This window comes from Danio rerio, chromosome 4, assembly GCF_049306965.1.
Source record: "Danio rerio strain Tuebingen ecotype United States chromosome 4, GRCz12tu, whole genome shotgun sequence".
In the NCBI taxonomy this organism is placed as follows: Eukaryota; Metazoa; Chordata; class Actinopteri; order Cypriniformes; family Danionidae; genus Danio; species Danio rerio.
Window position 1 is genome coordinate 44,910,966 of NC_133179.1, and position 18,388 is coordinate 44,929,353.

The 18,388-nt window shown below is 47.6% G+C and overlaps 1 protein-coding gene, 1 long non-coding RNA gene and 2 other non-coding genes across 4 annotated transcripts; 2 read left to right on the forward strand and 2 right to left on the reverse strand.

Annotated features, from left to right (window-relative positions):
* Window positions 1–2,456: 2,456 nt before the first annotated feature.
* Window positions 2,457–3,081, reverse strand: LOC141381747 (uncharacterized). Its single transcript, XR_012402399.1, has 3 exons — window positions 2,930–3,081; window positions 2,739–2,846; window positions 2,457–2,527 (listed from the first exon to the last, which is right to left on the reverse strand). It is a non-coding gene; the product is annotated as an uncharacterized lncRNA (long non-coding RNA).
* A 4,183-nt stretch (window positions 3,082–7,264) lies between these two features.
* Window positions 7,265–7,336, forward strand: trnap-agg (transfer RNA proline (anticodon AGG)). Its single transcript has one exon. It is a non-coding gene; the product is annotated as a tRNA-Pro (tRNA).
* A 299-nt stretch (window positions 7,337–7,635) lies between these two features.
* trnap-cgg (transfer RNA proline (anticodon CGG)) lies at window positions 7,636–7,707 on the forward strand. Its single transcript has one exon. It is a non-coding gene; the product is annotated as a tRNA-Pro (tRNA).
* A 2,444-nt stretch (window positions 7,708–10,151) lies between these two features.
* Window positions 10,152–12,834, reverse strand: LOC141381650 (uncharacterized). The gene is made up of 5 exons (XM_073947512.1): window positions 12,113–12,834; window positions 11,556–12,026; window positions 11,041–11,210; window positions 10,684–10,938; window positions 10,152–10,603 (listed from the first exon to the last, which is right to left on the reverse strand). Exons 1-5 carry the CDS (start codon window positions 12,771–12,773, stop codon window positions 10,190–10,192), a joined length of 1,971 nt encoding a protein of 656 aa, XP_073803613.1. The 5' UTR covers window positions 12,774–12,834; the 3' UTR covers window positions 10,152–10,189.
* Between the last annotated feature and the right edge of the window lie 5,554 nt (window positions 12,835–18,388).

The following is an 18,388-nucleotide window of genomic DNA, read 5'->3' on the forward strand; positions in this document are numbered from 1 at the left end:
AACTCCATTAACTAATAGTATAAGCAGCTTCACTGATTACAGTTTGACTTCATTTCTGTAAGAATATTTGACAATGAACAGAGGTTTAGATTTTTTTATTAAAAATATTTCATTTGACCTCACCATCATGGAGATCAGAGGCTGCTTATTTGAGCTCTTGAAGCTTTACTCTTATATTCTATTGTTTCTCTGACTGCTATAGCTGTGTTTCTAAAACTCATTAGCTATAGCAAGAAAGATCAAGAGAAACTATACTGTTTATGCTTAATTGTTATAGATTTAATTTCAGGTGTTTATTAAGTTGATTCATAAAGATATGTAAATATAGTTGTATTAAAACTGCATGGGACAATACTACTGGCAGTCTGCTGCTCTTCATAGAAAATTCAACAAATAATTAGGATGCAATTAATAATTAGAGTGTCATGCACTAAACATTCAAGCTCCAGCTTGCTCTTTATGACACACAGGCATCAAGAATCAGGACATGAAACTCAACCGTGGTTGCTAAAAAAAAAAAAAAAAAGCTGCATAGTTCATGCCGCAATGCATGCTGGGTGCCAGCATAGTACAAATCTCCCAGCATGCATTGCAGCATGAATAAATTATGCAGCTTTATGTTCTTACAATCTCTTTATTTTCCTTTATTTTGTGTTGTTTTTGGGAGGTAATATTTCAGTAGAGTGTTTTTTTTTTTACTTGATTTTTTTTGTTTGTCACCATCATTGAGATTCAAAGACTAATTATTGATCTCTGTGTGTTTTTGAGTTCTGCTATAGATCAAACATTCTCATTGTAAATATTGTTTTTATTTTATTTTATTGGAGCTTCAGTGGTTTCATTTATGTATATTATTTATTTCTCACACATAACTAATATGATATTGAATTAGAAAACAAGCAGGAAAGGATGGCTATATTATCATTAATAATCTCTTCAGTATGACACTTTAATTTTCTTTCGGCTTTCCATGCTATATGTTTAAGTAGTGTAATCAGCCAAAATAAAAGACATCTATAGTTAGAAGTTGAAGAGCCTGACTAAAGCAGACTCTGTCCTCCATCATGGTGACTTCAAATGAACAACGGAAATTTCATTAAGAGCTTTTGTTCACATGACAGAAATAAAGTCAAAGGTCAGTAATAGGTGAAGCTCCATGATAAGTTGTTTAATTTGATGAGTTTTTTTTAAAGATGTTGAAAAATAATTTTTTTTTTTATTGTGTAATTTGTTTTATTTTTACTGATTATTATTTTATTTAGAGTTTTTTTTTCTGAGTTGATTTAATCTTTGGTTTTGGCTTGTGTTTTTCTGTCCTTCAGTGATTCTGCTTGTTAACAGTTGTTCATCAATTCTCAATCCTCCTTTAATTAGACACTTAATTGTCTCATTAACTTCATCACTGTCTCAGTGTTCAGCCCTCTGTAGTGAGGACACTAGTTAGGATTTTGCTCTGGAATTTAAGGCTTAAGTGTGTTCAAATAAAAAATACAGACTATGGGATGTATTTTTAACAGATATATTCTGGAAACTGAATTTACGAATGTAAAATGTTGAAAACAGCAGATTACTGGCAACCACTGCTGCCAGTATTTTGACATACATTTAACAGATATTTTACACAATAAGAGTTTGCTAATTAACACTTTGGGTGTTAAAAATTTTAACACTTTCAAAAGTGTTATTTTAACACTTATAGTGGTTCCCATATAAACACTGAGGGAGTGTTAATTTTAACTCTAAGGTAGTTAAATCTACCAAATCTAAAATTTGCAGTGTGAGATCGATAAAAAATACAGACTGTTGAATGTGCTTTTAACAGAAATATTCTGTAAACTGAATTTATGAATGTAAAAACAGCAGATTACTGGCAACCACAGCTGCTGGTATTTTTCCGTAAAATCTAAAAATGAAAAAAAAAGAAAGAAAAACAGCAAAACGGTTTTTGTGTCACCATTGTGGAGGATAATAGCGTCTCTGTTCAAGTCCAAGATGAACTGAGATTATTTGATGTTATGCTGCATCTTCTTTTGTTTAAAGGTAACTGTGTAGTTACTAATGCTGTCAAAATCTGTTTGCTAATTGCAATCACACATGAACACATTATTGTATCTAAAGACTTTACATTTTTGTGCACTAAGCTATGATTTTGTAAAATAAACAATGTGTTAGTTCATGAAATATGGTTATTTTTTTGTAAATTTATACAGTTCTATAAAACTTCCATGTTTTTCACAGAAAGATTCTGGCAACCACAGCTGCTGGTATTATTTTTGGAAATTTAACATATTTTACACAATAAGAGTTTGCTAATTAACACTCTCTTGGTGTTGACAATGTTAACACTTTCAAAAGTGTTATTTTTAACACTTATAGTGGTTCCCATATAAACTCTGAGGGAGTGTTAATTCTAACTCTAAGGTAGTTAAATCTACTATCTAAAATTTGCTGTGTACCCTTCACCACACATGCTTGCATGAAAAGGCAAGACATCAGTTGGGAAAGAGATCTGGCAAATTGGACAAATCTGTAAAAAGTAAAAATAAATTAAACAATGTATGTTTGTAGCAAATTTGTTGAAGAACATACATATTCTACCCCATAAAAAGATTCTAAAATATTAAGAATAGTCTCAAATTTTTAATAGCTTCAAACACATTCTTTATGGAACCACGAATTGGGTATATTCAAATATAGTGAGTATACCCAAATACAAGAAATAGGCTTTGATCAAAGACCTGTAATGATGGTTCTAAGATGGGGTGAAGTGGGCTTGGCTGGTCAACAGTTTCGATTACATTTTCGTCTACATCATCATCTAGAATGGTCACATCATTTGAAGACTCCTAATAAAAGTAATCAAAATGCATTGGCATTGTAAATAAATAATATTGATAGAAAAATAAAACCATAATACTGTATGACTTACTGTCTCAGCTTCTTTACACTCTTCAATGTGTAAGGGCAGCAATGGCAGTGGTATTTTCTTACCACATTTAATACAGCTGGACTGTGGCATCTTAGCAAACTCCACAGAATCATAAAGTAATGGTTCAGTGGAAAGCTGTTCCTGTAATGGAACTACAAACAGCATGTTCTTTCCATTATTTGACACTGATTTTAGGAGTCGAGTTGAGTATCCATCAGCATCTGTGGGAATTATAGACAGCTTACGCCGCCCACCCCCACCAAATGGCAAAATCAATTGAGAATCACATTCAGGACTACTGTTGCCTTCTTGGGCTAGCAATATTGTTATAAATGTGTCACCTAAAATTTTGGACAGAAATGTTCAATAAAGCTCTGTTTACCACTGGAAAACTGAAGTAGGGCATGCCATAATCTTAGAACATGGCAGAGAAACATGTCCTTGACTAAAAAGTTTAAACTAATGAAGCTTATTACTAAATTATTAACGCCAACAAAGCACATACCAGTTTCATTAATTTACAAAAGTGCAAAGTTATTGCAAATGCACACAAATCATTTTTTGTTTATATGTAACATGCAAAACATAAATACCTGTAGACTTGTAAAACATCCAGCCACCCTGAAGTGTTTTTAATTTGGGAAACTCTCCTTCAAGCAGACTGACAATCTTAAGAATGAAACAAAATTCATCATTTAGTTTTTTTTTTTTTTTTCCAACAGATATAAAACTCCCATCAATTCCTAGTATTATAGTAACATTTGCAATTACCTCACTGTGTTTAAAATGATCTGGAACAGTTAAAAGCCTTTTTCCAAGTCCAGCATGGACAAGCTCAAGGTCTTCATCTCCTTTTGGTGTGAAGGGTGTGGGTTCAGAGAGGACATGGATTTGAAAATCAGTTTTTTTAATGTTTCCAGGTTTGGCCACAGAAAAATCTCTGTCCCAAACATACTTGGGAATTGCCTATAGTGACAAAAGGGCAAAATGAATAAACATATTAATAATAAGAAACATTTTTTGCATGACACAAAAAGTTGTGTTTTACAGTAAACATGAAAAATTACCTTTTTAAGGCTTGCCTTACCATGTTTTCAGGCTCTGCAGGCAAAGGAATGGTCCCACTTGAGATGCTTTCTCTTATTGGTCTACTACCACTAGCTAGTGCATTTCTTTACGAAGATGGAGTAAGGCCCCTGGCTAATACATCGATCAGAGCTTTTGCTGCTATTTCTACTTCTGATGACAGTGCCTGTAAGACAAATACCAATTATACCTTTTATCATTTGTTATCTTCATAGTCCGCGATCAACACTGCCGACCCCCACCCCGCCCGTTCCTTACAGTCGGCGATCATCTCCTCTCTCCACCCCCCATACCCACCCACACCCAAAACGGCATTACGCTCTCCCGGTCTTCACTTTAGTACGCGATCGATTCCACCTCCAAATTAGTCCTTGATCAAATTTATAGCTGAGCTCCCTTGAATGACAATCCTAGAATCGACCATGACAGAAGCCATGCTATTTTACACGACCATCCCGTTCTTCACTCGCCATGTTGGCTTAATAAAGGACTTAATTTACGTTATAAAGTTTACATTATAAACAACAGCAGCCATTGCTTTAACAAACGTTTGATACTTAATCTTTGCATACATAAACCACTATAGAAATCAAGTAACCACTTACCCGCGCATCCCGCTCTTCACCTGCCATGCTAAATAGAGGAGTATTCTTTTTCTTAGAGGATCATCTCCGTTAATTAGGTCAGACTGCGCAAATGGAGCGCACAGTGAAGCGCATCGGTCATTCCCACGTTCTCAGGGAGTTGTGATTGGTTGAACAGTAAGCTCGCATCTTATTGGCTACAGGGCACAAGTGACTCACGTGGGAGGTGTGTGCTGACAGGAAAGTCTCAAAAATGCACACACTCGTATTCAGGGTGAGTCGTACGTGAGAGAGGATTTGCACATTCTCATTCAGGATGAACTCGTGAATTTTAAACATTCAAAACTTTTTGTACACTCTTATATATTTGCAAATAGTGTTTTGCATTTGTGAAATGTATTTTATGAAAATGTATTTTTATTTTGTGCATGTGAATTGTTTTTGTGAGTATAAATAAATATTTTACGCATGTGAATTTGGCTACGCATGTGTACATCGTGTCTTTTGCGTGAATTATTATTGAGTCTAATCTCTCTCCATAGAAAAACACTTTTTATCAGATCTGGACTCCGTTGCTTGAATATGTAGGTCCTAGGATTTCAGGTACATTTTTGCAAAACCTTAGATCACCATAAACTTTGGTTAATTTATGTACTTTTCTATTTTTATTATTACTCTGTATTTTTATGTCTTCTTTTTGATTTTGATTTTCATTATGTGCTGTGATGCTAAGAAATTTCTTGGTTGTAAGCTGTTGTCAATGTTCTGTTCTTTTTTGTTTTGTTAAAATAAAGACAAAAAAATGTATTTCGAAGAATTCCAGTTTGTCAGCAGATAGTGTCGGCGCATAAAACATTCCTTTGCATAGTGGTTTGGTTGTCTAGGAGTATGATTCTCGTTCATGCCGTGAGAAATCCCAGATTCAAATTTCGGTTGAGCCCTTACAGTTGTCTGCTGTTTTGTAAGGGCGTTGTGGCTTACACAGAGGCCTTTTTTCTGAGAATGCCAGTTCGTCAGCTGATAGTGTTGCCATATAAAGTTGCTGTTTTGCAGTGGCTCGTTGATCTAGGGGTATGATTCTCGCTTAGGGTGCCCTTGATTCGTTAGAGAAAGTTTTCTGACTATCTGATGCTTCTGACACCATGTGAAATAAAATCAATTTAGTGGCTCATTGGTCTAGGGCTATGATTCTCGCTTTGCGTGTGAGAGGTCCCGGGTTCAAATCCCAGACGAGCCCTTGCAGGTGTCATGTGTTTTACAGGGCACTATGACTTTCATTTAAATGTCTTTCGAAGAATTCCAGTTTGTCAGCAGATAGTGTCGCCACATAAAACATTCCTTTGCATAGTGGCTTGCTGGTCTAGGAGTATGATTTTCGTTAATGCAATGAGAAATCCCAGATTCAAATTTCAGTTGAGCCCTTACATTTGTCTGCTGTTTTGTAAGGTCTACGGGCTTACACAGAGGCCTTTTTTCTGAGAATGCCAGTTCATCAGCAGATAGTTTTGCCATGTAAAGTGGCTGTTACAGTAGCTAGTTGGTTTAGGGGTATGATTCTCGCTTAGGGTGCCATTGATTCGTTAGAGAAAGTTTTCTGACTATCTGATGGTTCTGACGCCATGTGAAGTTTTATCAATGTAGTGGCTCGTTGGCCTAGGGGTATGATTCTCGCTTTGGTTGAGAGAGGTCCCGGTTTCATATCCCGGACGAGCCCTTGCAGGTATCATGTGTTTTACAGGGCACTATGACTTTCATTAAAATGTCTTTCGAAGAATTCCAGTTTGTCAGCAGATAGTGTCGCCACATAAAACATTCCTTTGCATAGTGGCTTGCTGGTCTAGGCGTATGATATTCGTTCATGCAATGAGAAATCCCAGATTCAGATTTCGGTTGAGCCCTTACACTTGTCTGCTGTTTTGTAAGGTTGTTGTGGCTTACACAGAGGCCTTTTTTCTGAGAATGCCAGTTTGTCAGCAGATAGTGTTGCCATATAAAGTTGCTGTTTTGCAGTGGCTCGGTGGTCTAGGGGTATGATTCTCACTTAGGGTGCCCTTGATTCGTTAGAGAAAGATTTCTGACCATCTGACGTCTTGTGAAATTCTCTCAATTTAGTGGCTCATTGGTCTATGGGTATGATTCTCGCTTCGGTTGCGAGAGGACCCGGGTTCAGTTCCTGGATTAGCCCTTGCAGGTGTACTGTGTTTTACAGGGCATTATGTCTTTCGGAAAAACGTCTTTCAAAGATTTCCAATTTGTCAGCAGATAGTGTCGCCACATAAAATATTTCTTGCATAGTGGCTTGCTGTTCTAGGAGTTTGATTCTCGTTCATGCCATGAGAAATCCTAGGTTCAAATTTCAGTTGAACCCTTACAGTTGTCTTTTGTTTTGTAAGGGCGTTGTGGCTTACACAGAGGCCTTTTTTCTGAGAATGCCGGTTTGTCAGCAGATAGTGTTGCCATGTAAAGTGGCTGTTTTGCAGTTGCTCGTTGGTCTACGGGCATGATTCTCGATTAAGATGCGAGAGGTCTCGTTTTCAAATCCTGGACGAACCATTGCAGAAGTCCCGGGTCCAAATGAAGCAAAAGCTCTGCTTCAATGTTTGTTAGATAAGGATTTCTGACCATCTGTTGCTTCAGATGTCTTGTAAATTATTCAAGCTTTTGTGGCTCGTTGGTCTAGGGGTATGATTCTCGCTTAGGGTGCGAGAGGTCCCGGGTTCAAATCCTGGACGAGCCCTTGCAGTTATTCTGTTGTTTTACAGGGCATTATGGCTTTCATAAAAAACGTTTTTCGAAGAATTCCTGTTTGTCAGCAGATAGTGTCGGCACATAAAGCATTCCTTTGCATAGTGGTTTGGTTGTCTAGGACTATGATTCATGTTCATGCCGAGAGAAATCCCAGATTCAAATTTCGGTTGAGCCCTTACAGTTGTCCGCTGTTTTGTAAGGGCGTTGTGGCTTACACAGAGGCCTTTTTTCTGAGAATGCCAGTTCGTCAGCTGATAGTGTTGCCATATAAAGTTACTGTTTTGCAGTGGCTCGTTGGTCTAGGGGTATGATTCTCGCTTCGGGTGTGAGAGGTCCCGGGTTCAAATCCCGGACGAGCCCTTACAGGTGTTATGTGTTTTACAGGGCACTATGTCTTTCATTAAAATGTCTTTCGAAGAATTCCAGTTTGTCAGCAGATAGTGTCGCCACATAAAACATTCCTTTGCATAGTGGCTTGCTGGTCTAGGAGTATGATTTTCGTTCATGCAATGAAAAATCCCAGATTCAAATTTCGGTTGAGCCCTTACAGTTGTCTGCTGTTTTGTAAGGTCGTTGTGGCTTACACAGAGGCCTTTTTTCTGAGAATGCCAGTTTGTCAGCAGATAGTGTTGCCATATAAAGTTGCTGTTTTGCAGTGGCTCGGTGGTCTAGGGGTATGATTCTCACTTAGGGTGCCCTTGATTCGTTAGAGAAAGATTTCTGACTATCTGACACCTGTGAAATTCTCCCAATTTAGTGGCTTGTTGGTCTATGGGTATGATTCTCGCTTCGGTTGCGAATGGTCACAGGTTCAATTCCTGGACGAGCACTTGCAGGTGTCCTGTGTTTTACAGGGCATTATGTCTTTCGGAAAAACGTCTTTCAAAGAATTCCAATTTGTCAGCAGATAGTGTCGCTACATAAATATTTCTTGCATAGTGGCTTGCTGGTCTAGGAGTATGATTCTCGTTCATGCCATGAGAAATCCTAGGTTCAAATTTCAGTTGAACCCTTACAGTTGTCTTTTGTTTTGTAAGGTTGTTGTGGCTTACACAGAGGCCTTTTTTCTGAGAATGCCGGTTGGTCAGCAGATAGTGTTGCCATCTAAAGTTGCTGTTTTGCAGTGGCTCGTTGGTATAGGGGCATGATTCTTGCTTCGGGTGCGAGAGGTCCTGTGTTCATATTCCAGACGAGCCGTTGCAGTTGTCTAGTGTTTTACAGGGCATTATGTCTTTCGTAAAAATGTCTTTTGAAGAATTCCAGTTTGTCAGCAGATAGTATTGCCATGTAAAGTGGCTGTTTTGCAGTAGCTTGTTGGTCTACGCGTTTGATTCTCGCATAAGGTGCGAGAGGTCCCGTTTTCAAATCCTGGACGAACCATTGTAGAAGTCCTGGGTCCAAATGAAGCAAAAGCCCTGCTTCAATGTTTGTTAGATAAGGATTTCTGACCATATGTTGCTTCTGAAGTCTTGTGAAATATTCAAGCTTTTGTGGTTTGTTGGTGTAGGAGTATGAATCTCGCTTAGGGTGCCCTTGATTCCCTTTAGAGAAAGATTTCTGACTATTTGATGCTTCTGACGCCATGTGAAATCCTAGCACTTTAGTGGCTCATTGGTCTAGGGGTGTGATTCTCGCTTTGGATGTGAGAGGTCCCAGGTTCAAATACCGGATGAGACCTTGCAGGTGTCCTGCGTTTTACAGCAAATTATGTCTTTCATAAAAATGTCTTTCGAAGAATTCCAGTTTGCCAGCATATAGTGTCGCCACAAAACATTACTTTGCATAGTGGCTTGCTTGTCTAGGAGTATGATTCTCGTTCATTCCGTGAGAAATAACAGGTTAAAATTTCGGTTGAGCCATTCAGCATATAGTGTTGCCCTGTAAAGTTGCTGTCTGAGAGAACTATGCTTTTAAGCCAGGGGTCACCAAACTTGTTCCTGGAGGTCTTAAAATGACAACCAAAGAGGTTGTTTACAGTTTTTTCCAGTTGTTTACACACATTTTCTGAAAGCATGTCTCATATTGTCAGAACTCTACACACAAATCACAAAACACACACACATTGGGCAAAACTCTTCAATTCTTCTGCAAAATGAAATTATAAGTTCAAAACAATGTGATTTCTTCTCAAAAAGGTATTTTGTTTTCAAATGACACACACAAGCCATCACATTAATAGATATTCATAAGATCAGTTGAACACTAATGTGATTAATGTAAAACACTATGACCACTTCTTCTCTATTCATCATAATGACTTTCTGTAAGCCTTCTTCTGTTCAGTGTTACACTTACTCCATAAAGTTAACCTCCACTCCACAGCTGCCCTGTCCTGACCTATTCATGCATCTCTAAGGACCGAGCTGTCCCGGGAGAAGCTTGCTAATATACAGAATTGGACTCAAGGCCTTCTGGGCGTTCAAAGCATTTGCAGACCTGGACAGATTTGTCCAGCCCATCACCCCCTTGTGCTGGAAAAGGGATTCATTCTCCCTATGAGCTATCAACCAAGGCTGAACCTGGACGGGGGCGTCCCGCGAGTCACTTTTAACACTCAAGGCAGGGATAGTTTGTCCCAATTGGAACGTAGCCAAGGCAGAACCTGGACGAGGGCATCCCACGTGACACTTTTAACACACAAGTTAGGGCTAATCTGTCCCAATCGGAACGTAGCCAAGGCAGGACCTGGACGCAGCAGGCATACAGCGTTGAACTAAGAAGACAGGGCTCATTTTTGTCCCCACTGAATTTACTTTTACCACACAGATAATAAATAAAAGGAATAATGAAGACACTGAACACCATTTGACCGTTAAGTTGTACAATATTTATTCAGGACGATTCAGAGTCTTCTGTTTGTTCGAGCGGGCGAGCGCCCTGGCTTTTCCCCCTGGCAGGGCGCCATGGCAGCGTCCTCCTGCTGGTTCCCTCCTGGAAAAGAGACACATAAAGGGCAGTTAGCCAATGCCACACGTTCTGCTGTCCACGCCAAAGAGAATGTGATTTTTAACAGGGGAGAGACGGAAGTCTCTGTCCTCTTGCGCCCTTTCCGCGGGGGGCTTTCAGTGCCCGCTGCCTCCCCATCCTCCTCCTCCTCCTCCTCCTCCTCCACCAGGGCCCTTTCAAAGAGTCTGCGGCGCTCGCGTGCTTGGAGAGGTCCGAGGTGAAGTGCGTAGAACTTATCTGAGGTTGAAGTGTCATGGCACATGAATTGCGCCACCTTGCGGCGATCCTCTGAAGAGTGTGCATTCTTTGCCTGCGTCGGAGAGAGACAGAAGCTTGATTAGGATAGAAGCCGCCGCTGGTAGTTACAGGGGCGTCACAATGCCTACTCACATGAGTCGCGATCGCAGTGCGTACGTCAGTAAAGGTGGGTTTGCCTGGAAGGCCCATACTGAGCCAAGCAGACTGAAAGTACTTGTTCAGGGTCCGACAAGGACTGGCTCTGGAAGTGAAAAAGAAATAGGTAGCCTGGCTCCCTCCGGGGAGACCAGCCCGCAGCGCCAAAAATCTGCGGAACCAGCTGTATTCCTCCCTGTTTAGGGACAGCTGAGCCGCCCCAAAGGCTCTGTTTGTTTTGTGAGTGGTAATCTGCCATCAGAGAACAAGCAGTGAGTGAGTGAGTGAGTGAGTGAGTGAGTGAGAGAGAGAGCATGCTACTGGTGACCCCCACCTTACTTGCGCCATACTCACGTTAATGACATAAGCAGACTCGTCGGGGCTTCTGGAGGCCTCTTCAACCTCCTGGATTGTGAGATTCTGGAAGACTCCACAGCGGTGCCCAGAGATGGAGGTTAGGTAGCCAGTCAGAAAGCCATAGAAGCGCCACTGTTGCCTAGTGCTTGGGTTGGATTCGAGGCTATCTGGTGAAGGACATTAGACAGATTAGACCACCGACGGTTCTATTTCCTTTCTGGGTCACCAACAGCTCTTGGCTGCTGGTGACTTGTTCTCCGGGGCGCCAGCAGCTCAAACAACAGCTGCTGGTGGCCCGGAGGTGCCCCTGAAGAAGAAACGCACAATTCCTCTCCGGGCCACCAGCAGCTGTTGGTTCATCCAGCCACGTCGGTCTGCCCCCCTTCCCCCCCGAATGAGTCCCATTCGCGGGGGAGAGGGGCAGACAGACGTGGCTGGATGAACCAAGGGCTGTTGGTGCCCCGGAAGAACGAACAGGGGGAATCGCTGGAACGGCGGAAGGGCTTGCTTACCTAGCAGGGCGGGAATTTTCCTCCCAGCGGTCCGGTGACAGCGCACCAGGCTGGCCTTGGGGATCAGTCGGCTTTCCTTCGCCTGCTTGGTCCTTACCTCGTGCACGACGACACGCCGGCGTATGCCGCGGATGAGGGCTCTGACCTCCCTTCGAATCAGAACCAGAGCCGTGCTGGAGAGCTGACAGGCGGCCGGCGGCGTCTCCGAGAGGTAGTCTAGGAACTGAGCCACGTTCTTCAGGTAGTGCTGCCTGGTGGGCTCGGCCATGCGCGTCTGACCTAGCCGGGCGGCCCACGCTCGGATTCGGGCTGGTTGGTTGAGGAAAAGGAAGTCCCCTGGCTCCGCGGTGCCCCTGGCCATGTAACCAAGGAAGGCTTTGATTCTCCCCAGCTTCGAAGTGACGTTGTTCCGCAGGCGGGGGGTGGGCTCGCTGCCCAGTTGGTACCCTTCGAACTCCCCCAAGAGAAGGTCTGTGGAACGAGCACAACCAAGAGTCAACTTCCCCGAAGCCACACACCCAGCAGAGCGACAGTGACGTGCCTGAAATATACTCAACTCAGCGCGGGGACGTGGTCCGGGAACGGGTAGGGTTCCAAAGCCTCCGGAGGCTCGGGGGGCGTCGGACCTCCGGCCGCCCCTCGCCCGGGAGGCGGTGGTGCAGGAGGCGACCTGGTTCTCCTGGCCCTCTTCCTCCTCCTTCTCCCCCCTTCTCCCTTCCTTAGCTCCCGGTAGAGGCGTGTGATTTGGAGCAGGGTGGACCGCATCTTGGTAACCTGTTTCCCCAGGTCCGTGAGCTGAGCCTGTATGCGCTCGGTGGCGCGGCTGCAGCCGCGGTCGGCGCACGGGCGGCCGGCCTCTGGGTCCTCCGAGTCCCGCTCCCCCTCGGAGGACGATGCTAGCTGGGACACGACGGGGATTGCAGGCTGGGTGGACCGCAGCCACTGCAACTCCCGAGCTACTTTCCGGCGTTTCGCCCTCCCCATAGCCTCTTTCCTTCCCGAGGTCGAGAGCTCCGCGTGCTGCCTCAAGTGCCTGTCTAGGCGGGCTGGCGTCCGGCGACAGCCCGGGACCGGGCACGGTGTCTTCCGCGTGTCCACGCGGCCGGCGGCCAGCGCGAGCAGCAGCCGCTTCTCGTCCGAGTTGGCCACCTTGTGAACGGCCGTCAGGTGAGGCGCAAGCCGGCTGTAGACGTTGAAGCATAGGGCACATTCAGCCATGACCGTGCTAGAGCCAATGCAGAGGGGGAAAGGGGCCCGCACGCCACGTGCGGCGGTTAATAAGCGGGCTGAGGCGGCGTCCACTTCCACGTCATGACGTTGGTGGACCCGTATTTCTTAAAGGGGAAGGACACCCCCCCGCACCAGGAGGTGTAAGCCGATGCCCTACGGAGATCCATTCGGTTCAAGCCTTCTTTTGTTACGACTTCTCAAGTAGGGGGGAGAGGGGTGTTTCACGTTTCACCTCGCCGGAGTCCACTAGCTTCCCCTCCCAACCAACCACCCTCACTCCCCCCGGGAGCAGGGTAGGCGGGGTGGGGGTCAGCCGGGAGCCAGCAAGGATAAACCCAGGGGGTGGGCGGCGTTGCGGGCGGACGGACGGGATGCAGACGCACACACTCGGGCGGGGGGTAGAATCGAAGCCCACACCAGCTCGTTTCCTACGCTGCCCCTGGGGCCTCGATTCACCACGCCGGGTGACTCGACCGAACCCACCGAACATCCCCCAGCCCTCGCAGGGCGAGGGGCGTGGGGCGTGGGCACGGGCCGAGTATCGGCGCGGGGGAAACGGAGTCCAGGGGGGCGGGCTGGCGGGCGGGCTGAGCAGCAGACAAGCTCTGGGTCATTTAGCCAGACGGGCCATCTGGGTCCTTTACCCACAGATCGGGGCGGGAAGGGGGGGCGCTGTGTGCGGAGGGACACCCCCACGCCTCCCTGATAGAGCGCCCAGGACGGGGAGGATCTGCCACACCCATAGAGGCCGACCCCATTGGTGCTTCGGGGGGCCTGGGTGGGGGCCTAGCCCCTGGGGCGCCACACTAGCTCCTATCGATCAGTCACCGTGGGGTCTGGCGACTGGACTGTCAGAGACTAAGTCCATATTTCTTCGCCTTCCCCGAAAACCTGATGGCAGGTCAGAGATTGTGGGTGTCGGGCAAAAACCTCCAGGCGCGGGACGTCCCGACAAGCAGGCCGGGAAGGGTGGTCTCCCGTCGGGCATGGTTTGGTGGGCTCGGGCCTGGGTCTAACCAACGCCCCGGTGAGCGCCAGGCATAACGTATTCCTGTTGGACCTTTGGCGCTAGATGCGTAAAGATGTGCCGCTGGTGAACCATTGATGGAGCCGCTGGTGAACCATTGATGGGGCCTCTGAGATCCAGCGGTGGGGGGGGGGCTGTGCCCTGCGCGCTCTGCCCGAGGTACACACACCCTTCTTGGGGAGCGAGCCCAGCCCCTCTCCCTGGCCTGGGGCCTCTGAGATCCAGTGGTGGGGGGGGCCTGTGCCCTGCGCGCTCTGCCCGAGGTACACACACCCTTCTTGGGGAGCGAGCCCAGCCCCTCTCCCTGGCCTGGGGCCTCTGAGATCCAGCGGTGGGGGGGGCCTGTGCCCTGCGCGCTCTGCCCGAGGTACACACACTCTTCTTGGGGAGCGAGCCCAGCCCCTCTCCCTGGCCTGGGGCCTCTGAGATCCAGCGGTGGGGGGGGCCTGTGCCCTGCGCGCTCTGCCCGAGGTACACACACCCTTCTTGGGGAGCGAGCCCAGCCCCTCTCCCTGGCCTGGGGCCTCTGAGATCCAGCGGTGGGGGGGCCTGTGCCCTGCGCGCTCTGCCCGAGGTACACACACCCTTCTTGGGGAGCGAGCCCAGCCCCTCTCCCTGGCCTGGGGCCTCTGAGATCCAGCGGTGGGGGGGCCTGTGCCCTGCGCGCTCTGCCCGAGGTACACACACCCTCCGGCGGCAAGCGCTGGTTCCAAAGGACCCCCTAGATTTGCACCTAATCACCAGCCGTGCCCGGGCACCCCACTATTAAGCCCGGGGACACTAACTCCTCCAAACCGCATGGATCAGACAGACGTGCTGCTGGTGACCCAACTGGCCAAGACGTACCGCTGGTGACCCAATCGGTCTTTGGGTTTGTGAATGGGTCACCACCGGCCCTGGGCTCGTGTATGGGGCACCAGCCGCACGTCGTTCTAGCCTCCGTCAGCGATGGGGTCTTATGTTTGCTGCGGGGTGACGGACGCTGGGAGACGGGTTAGCAGCTCAGACATGGACCCTTGACTCCCGTGGACCCCCTGACTCCCATGGTGTTCAGACCACTGGCCTTGCCCGGGTTTGAACGCTTGTTTTGGGTTAGCTTTGCTGGCCAAGAGGCCTGGATCCTTGGAAGGACCAGGGCAGCAGCGCCCACTTGGTTTGCCCGGATTTGAACGCTTGTTTTGGGTTAGCTTTGCTGGCCAAGAGGCCTGGATCCTTGGAAGGACCAGGGCAGCAGTGCGCACTTGGTTTGCCCGGATTTGAACGCTTGTTTTGGGTTAGCTTTGCTGGCCAAGAGGCCTGGATCCTTGGAAGGACCAGGGCAGCAGTGCGCACTTGGTTTGCCCGGATTTGAACGCTTGTTTTGGGTTAGCTTTGCTGGCCAAGAGGCCTGGATCCTTGGAAGGACCAGGGCAGCAGTGCGCACTTGGTTTGCCCGGATTTGAACGCTTGTTTTGGGTTAGCTTTGCTGGCCAAGAGGCCTGGATCCTTGGAAGGACCAGGGCAGCAGCGCCCACTTGGTTTGCCCGGATTTGAACGCTTGTTTTGGGTTAGCTTTGCTGGCCAAGAGGCCTGGATCCTTGGAAGGACCAGGGCAGCAGCGCGCACTTGGTTTGCCCGGATTTGAACGCTTGTTTTGGGTTAGCTTTGCTGGCCAAGAGGCCTGGATCCTTGGAAGGACCAGGGCAGCAGTGCGCACTTGGTTTGCCCGGATTTGAACGCTTGTTTTGGGTTAGCTTTGCTGGCCAAGAGGCCTGGATCCTTGGAAGGACCAGGGCAGCAGCGCCCACTTGGTTTGCCCGGATTTGAACGCTTGTTTTGGGTTAGCTTTGCTGGCCAAGAGGCCTGGATCCTTGGAAGGACCAGGGCAGCAGCGCCCACTTGGTTTGCCCGGATTTGAACGCTTGTTTTGGGTTAGCTTTGCTGGCCAAGAGGCCTGGATCCTTGGAAGGACCAGGGCAGCAGCGCCCACTTGGTTTGCCCGGATTTGAACGCTTGTTTTGGGGCAACGGGGCCCTCGTTAGACCCCTGGTTCGTTCAACCGCGAAATCGAAAATTGCACTAAGTCCTTCATTTGAGTCTGTTATCGAAAACTCGACGGCAGGTCAGCAAAACCCAGGGACGCGCTACCACCCCCTCCAGGCGCGGGTCATGCCGGAGAGAGTGGTCTCTTTCCGGGCATGGCTTGGTGAGCTCTCTCCCTGGTCCAACCAACGCCCCCGGTGAGCGCACTTAGGTCTCAGCTGGTGCGTAAATGGTGCCGCTGGTGAACCATTGGCCTCCGAGGCTTCATGTCACGCGCTCTCTGCCCAATACACCCTCACTTATCCCGGGCAAGCACTGATCACCAAAGACCCCCCCTGGCTCTTTCTGACCCATCGCTTACCGTTGGTGACCCAAATAGGCCTTTGCGCGCGGTGGCCTGCCATGGACCCCTGACTCCCATGGTGTTCAGACCACTGGCCTTGCCCGGGTTTGAACGCTTGTTTTGGGTTAGCTTTGCTGGCCAAGAGGCCTGGATCCTTGGAAGGACCAGGGCAGCAGTGCGCATTTGGTTTGCCCGGATTTGAACGCTTGTTTTGGGTTAGCTTTGCTGGCCAAGAGGCCTGGGTCCTTGGTAGGACCAGGGCAGCAGCGCCCACCTGGTTTGCCCGGATTTGAACGCTTGTTTTGGGTTAGCTTTGCTGGCCAAGAGGCCTGGATCCTTGGAAGGACCAGGGCAGCAGTGCGCATTTGGTTTGCCCGGATTTGAACGCTTGTTTTTGGGTTAGCTTTGCTGGCCAAGAGGCCTGGATCCTTGGAAGGACCAGGGCAGCAGTGCGCATTTGGTTTGCCCGGATTTGAACGCTTGTTTTGGGTTAGCTTTGCTGGCCAAGAGGCCTGGATCCTTGGAAGGACCAGGGCAGCAGTGCGCACTTGGTTTGCCCGGATTTGAACGCTTGTTTTGGGTTAGCTTTGCTGGCCAAGAGGCCTGGATCCTTGGAAGGACCAGGGCAGCAGTGCGCACTTGGTTTGCCCGGATTTGAACGCTTGTTTTGGGTTAGCTTTGCTGGCCAAGAGGCCTGGGTCCTTGGTAGGACCAGGGCAGCAGCGCCCACTTGGTTTGCCCGTGTTTGAACGCTTGTTTTGGGTTAGCTTTGCTGGCCAAGAGGCCTGGATCCTTGGAAGGACCAGGGCAGCAGTGCGCACTTGGTTTGCCCGGATTTGAACGCTTGTTTTGGGTTAGCTTTGCTGGCCAAGAGGCCTGGATCCTTGGAAGGACCAGGGCAGCAGTGCGCACTTGGTTTGCCCGGATTTGAACGCTTGTTTTGGGTTAGCTTTGCTGGCCAAGAGGCCTGGATCCTTGGAAGGACCAGGGCAGCAGTGCGCACTTGGTTTGCCCGGATTTGAACGCTTGTTTTGGGTTAGCTTTGCTGGCCAAGAGGCCTGGATCCTTGGAAGGACCAGGGCAGCAGCGCCCACCTGGTTTGCCCGGATTTGAACGCTTGTTTTGGGTTAGCTTTGCTGGCCAAGAGGCCTGGATCCTTGGAAGGACCAGGGCAGCAGCGCCCACCTGGTTTGCCCGGGTTTGAACGCTTGTTTTGGGGCAACGGGGCCCTCGTTAGACCCCTGGTTCGTTCAACCGCGAAATCGAAAATTGCACTAAGTCCTTCATTTGAGTCTGTTATCGAAAACTCGACGGCAGGTCAGCGAAACCCAGGGACGCGCTACCCCCCCTCCAGGCGCGGGTCATGCCGGAGAGAGTGGTCTCTATCCGGGCATGGCTTGGTGGGCTCTCCCCCTGGTCCAACCAACGCCCCCGGTGAGCTCATCCATAGCGTTTGCCAGCGGTCGTTCCAAAGACCCCCCCCGCTAGAGACCCACCATCCCCCAAATGAGTGTTAGTTGTTTCAAACAGCAAAAAAATAAAATCAATGCATTTCGTTTTCAAAATGATTTTTTTTTACTTTCTTTGCATAGTGGCTTGCTGGTCTAGGCGTATGATTTTCGTTCATGCAATGAGAAATCCCAGATTCAAATTTTGGTTGAGCCCTTACAGTTGTCTGCTGTTTTGTAAGGTCGTTGTGGCTTACACAGAGGCCTTTTTTCTGAGAATGCCAGTTTGTCAGCAGATAGTGTTGCCATATAAAGTTGCTGTTTTGCAGTGGCTCGGTGGTCTAGGGGTATGACTCTCACTAAGGGTGCCCTTGATTCGTTAGAGAAAGATTTCTGACTATCTGATGCCTTGTGAAATTCTCTCAATTAAGTGGCTCATTGGTCTATGGGTATGATTGTCGCATAGGTTGTGAGAGGACCTGGGTTCATTACCCGGATGAACCCTTGCAGGTGTACTGTGTTTTACAGGGCATTATGTCTTTCGTAAAAAACGTCTTTCAAAGAATTCCAATTTGTCAGCAGATAGTGTCGCCACATAAAATATTTCTTGAATAGTGGCTTGCTGGTCTAGGAGTATGATTTTCGTTCATGCAATGAGAAATCCCAGATTCAAATTTCGGTTGAGCCCTTACAGTTGTCTGCTGTTTTGTAAGGTCGTTGTGGCTTACACAGAGGCCTTTTTTCTGAGAATGCCGGTTTGTCA

Excerpts from the sequence above, each read along its gene's own strand:
- LOC141381650 (XM_073947512.1), bottom strand. The coding sequence starts at position 12,773 with ATGGCTGAATGTGCCCTATGCTTCAACGTCTACAGCCGGCTTGCGCCT. Across the intron at positions 12,027-12,112 it reads GGACCACGTCCCCGCGCTGA|ACCTTCTCTTGGGGGAGTTC; the intron begins GTTGAGTATATT and ends CTCGTTCCACAG. Across the intron at positions 11,211-11,555 it reads GAAAATTCCCGCCCTGCTAG|ATAGCCTCGAATCCAACCCA; the intron begins GTAAGCAAGCCC and ends GTCCTTCACCAG.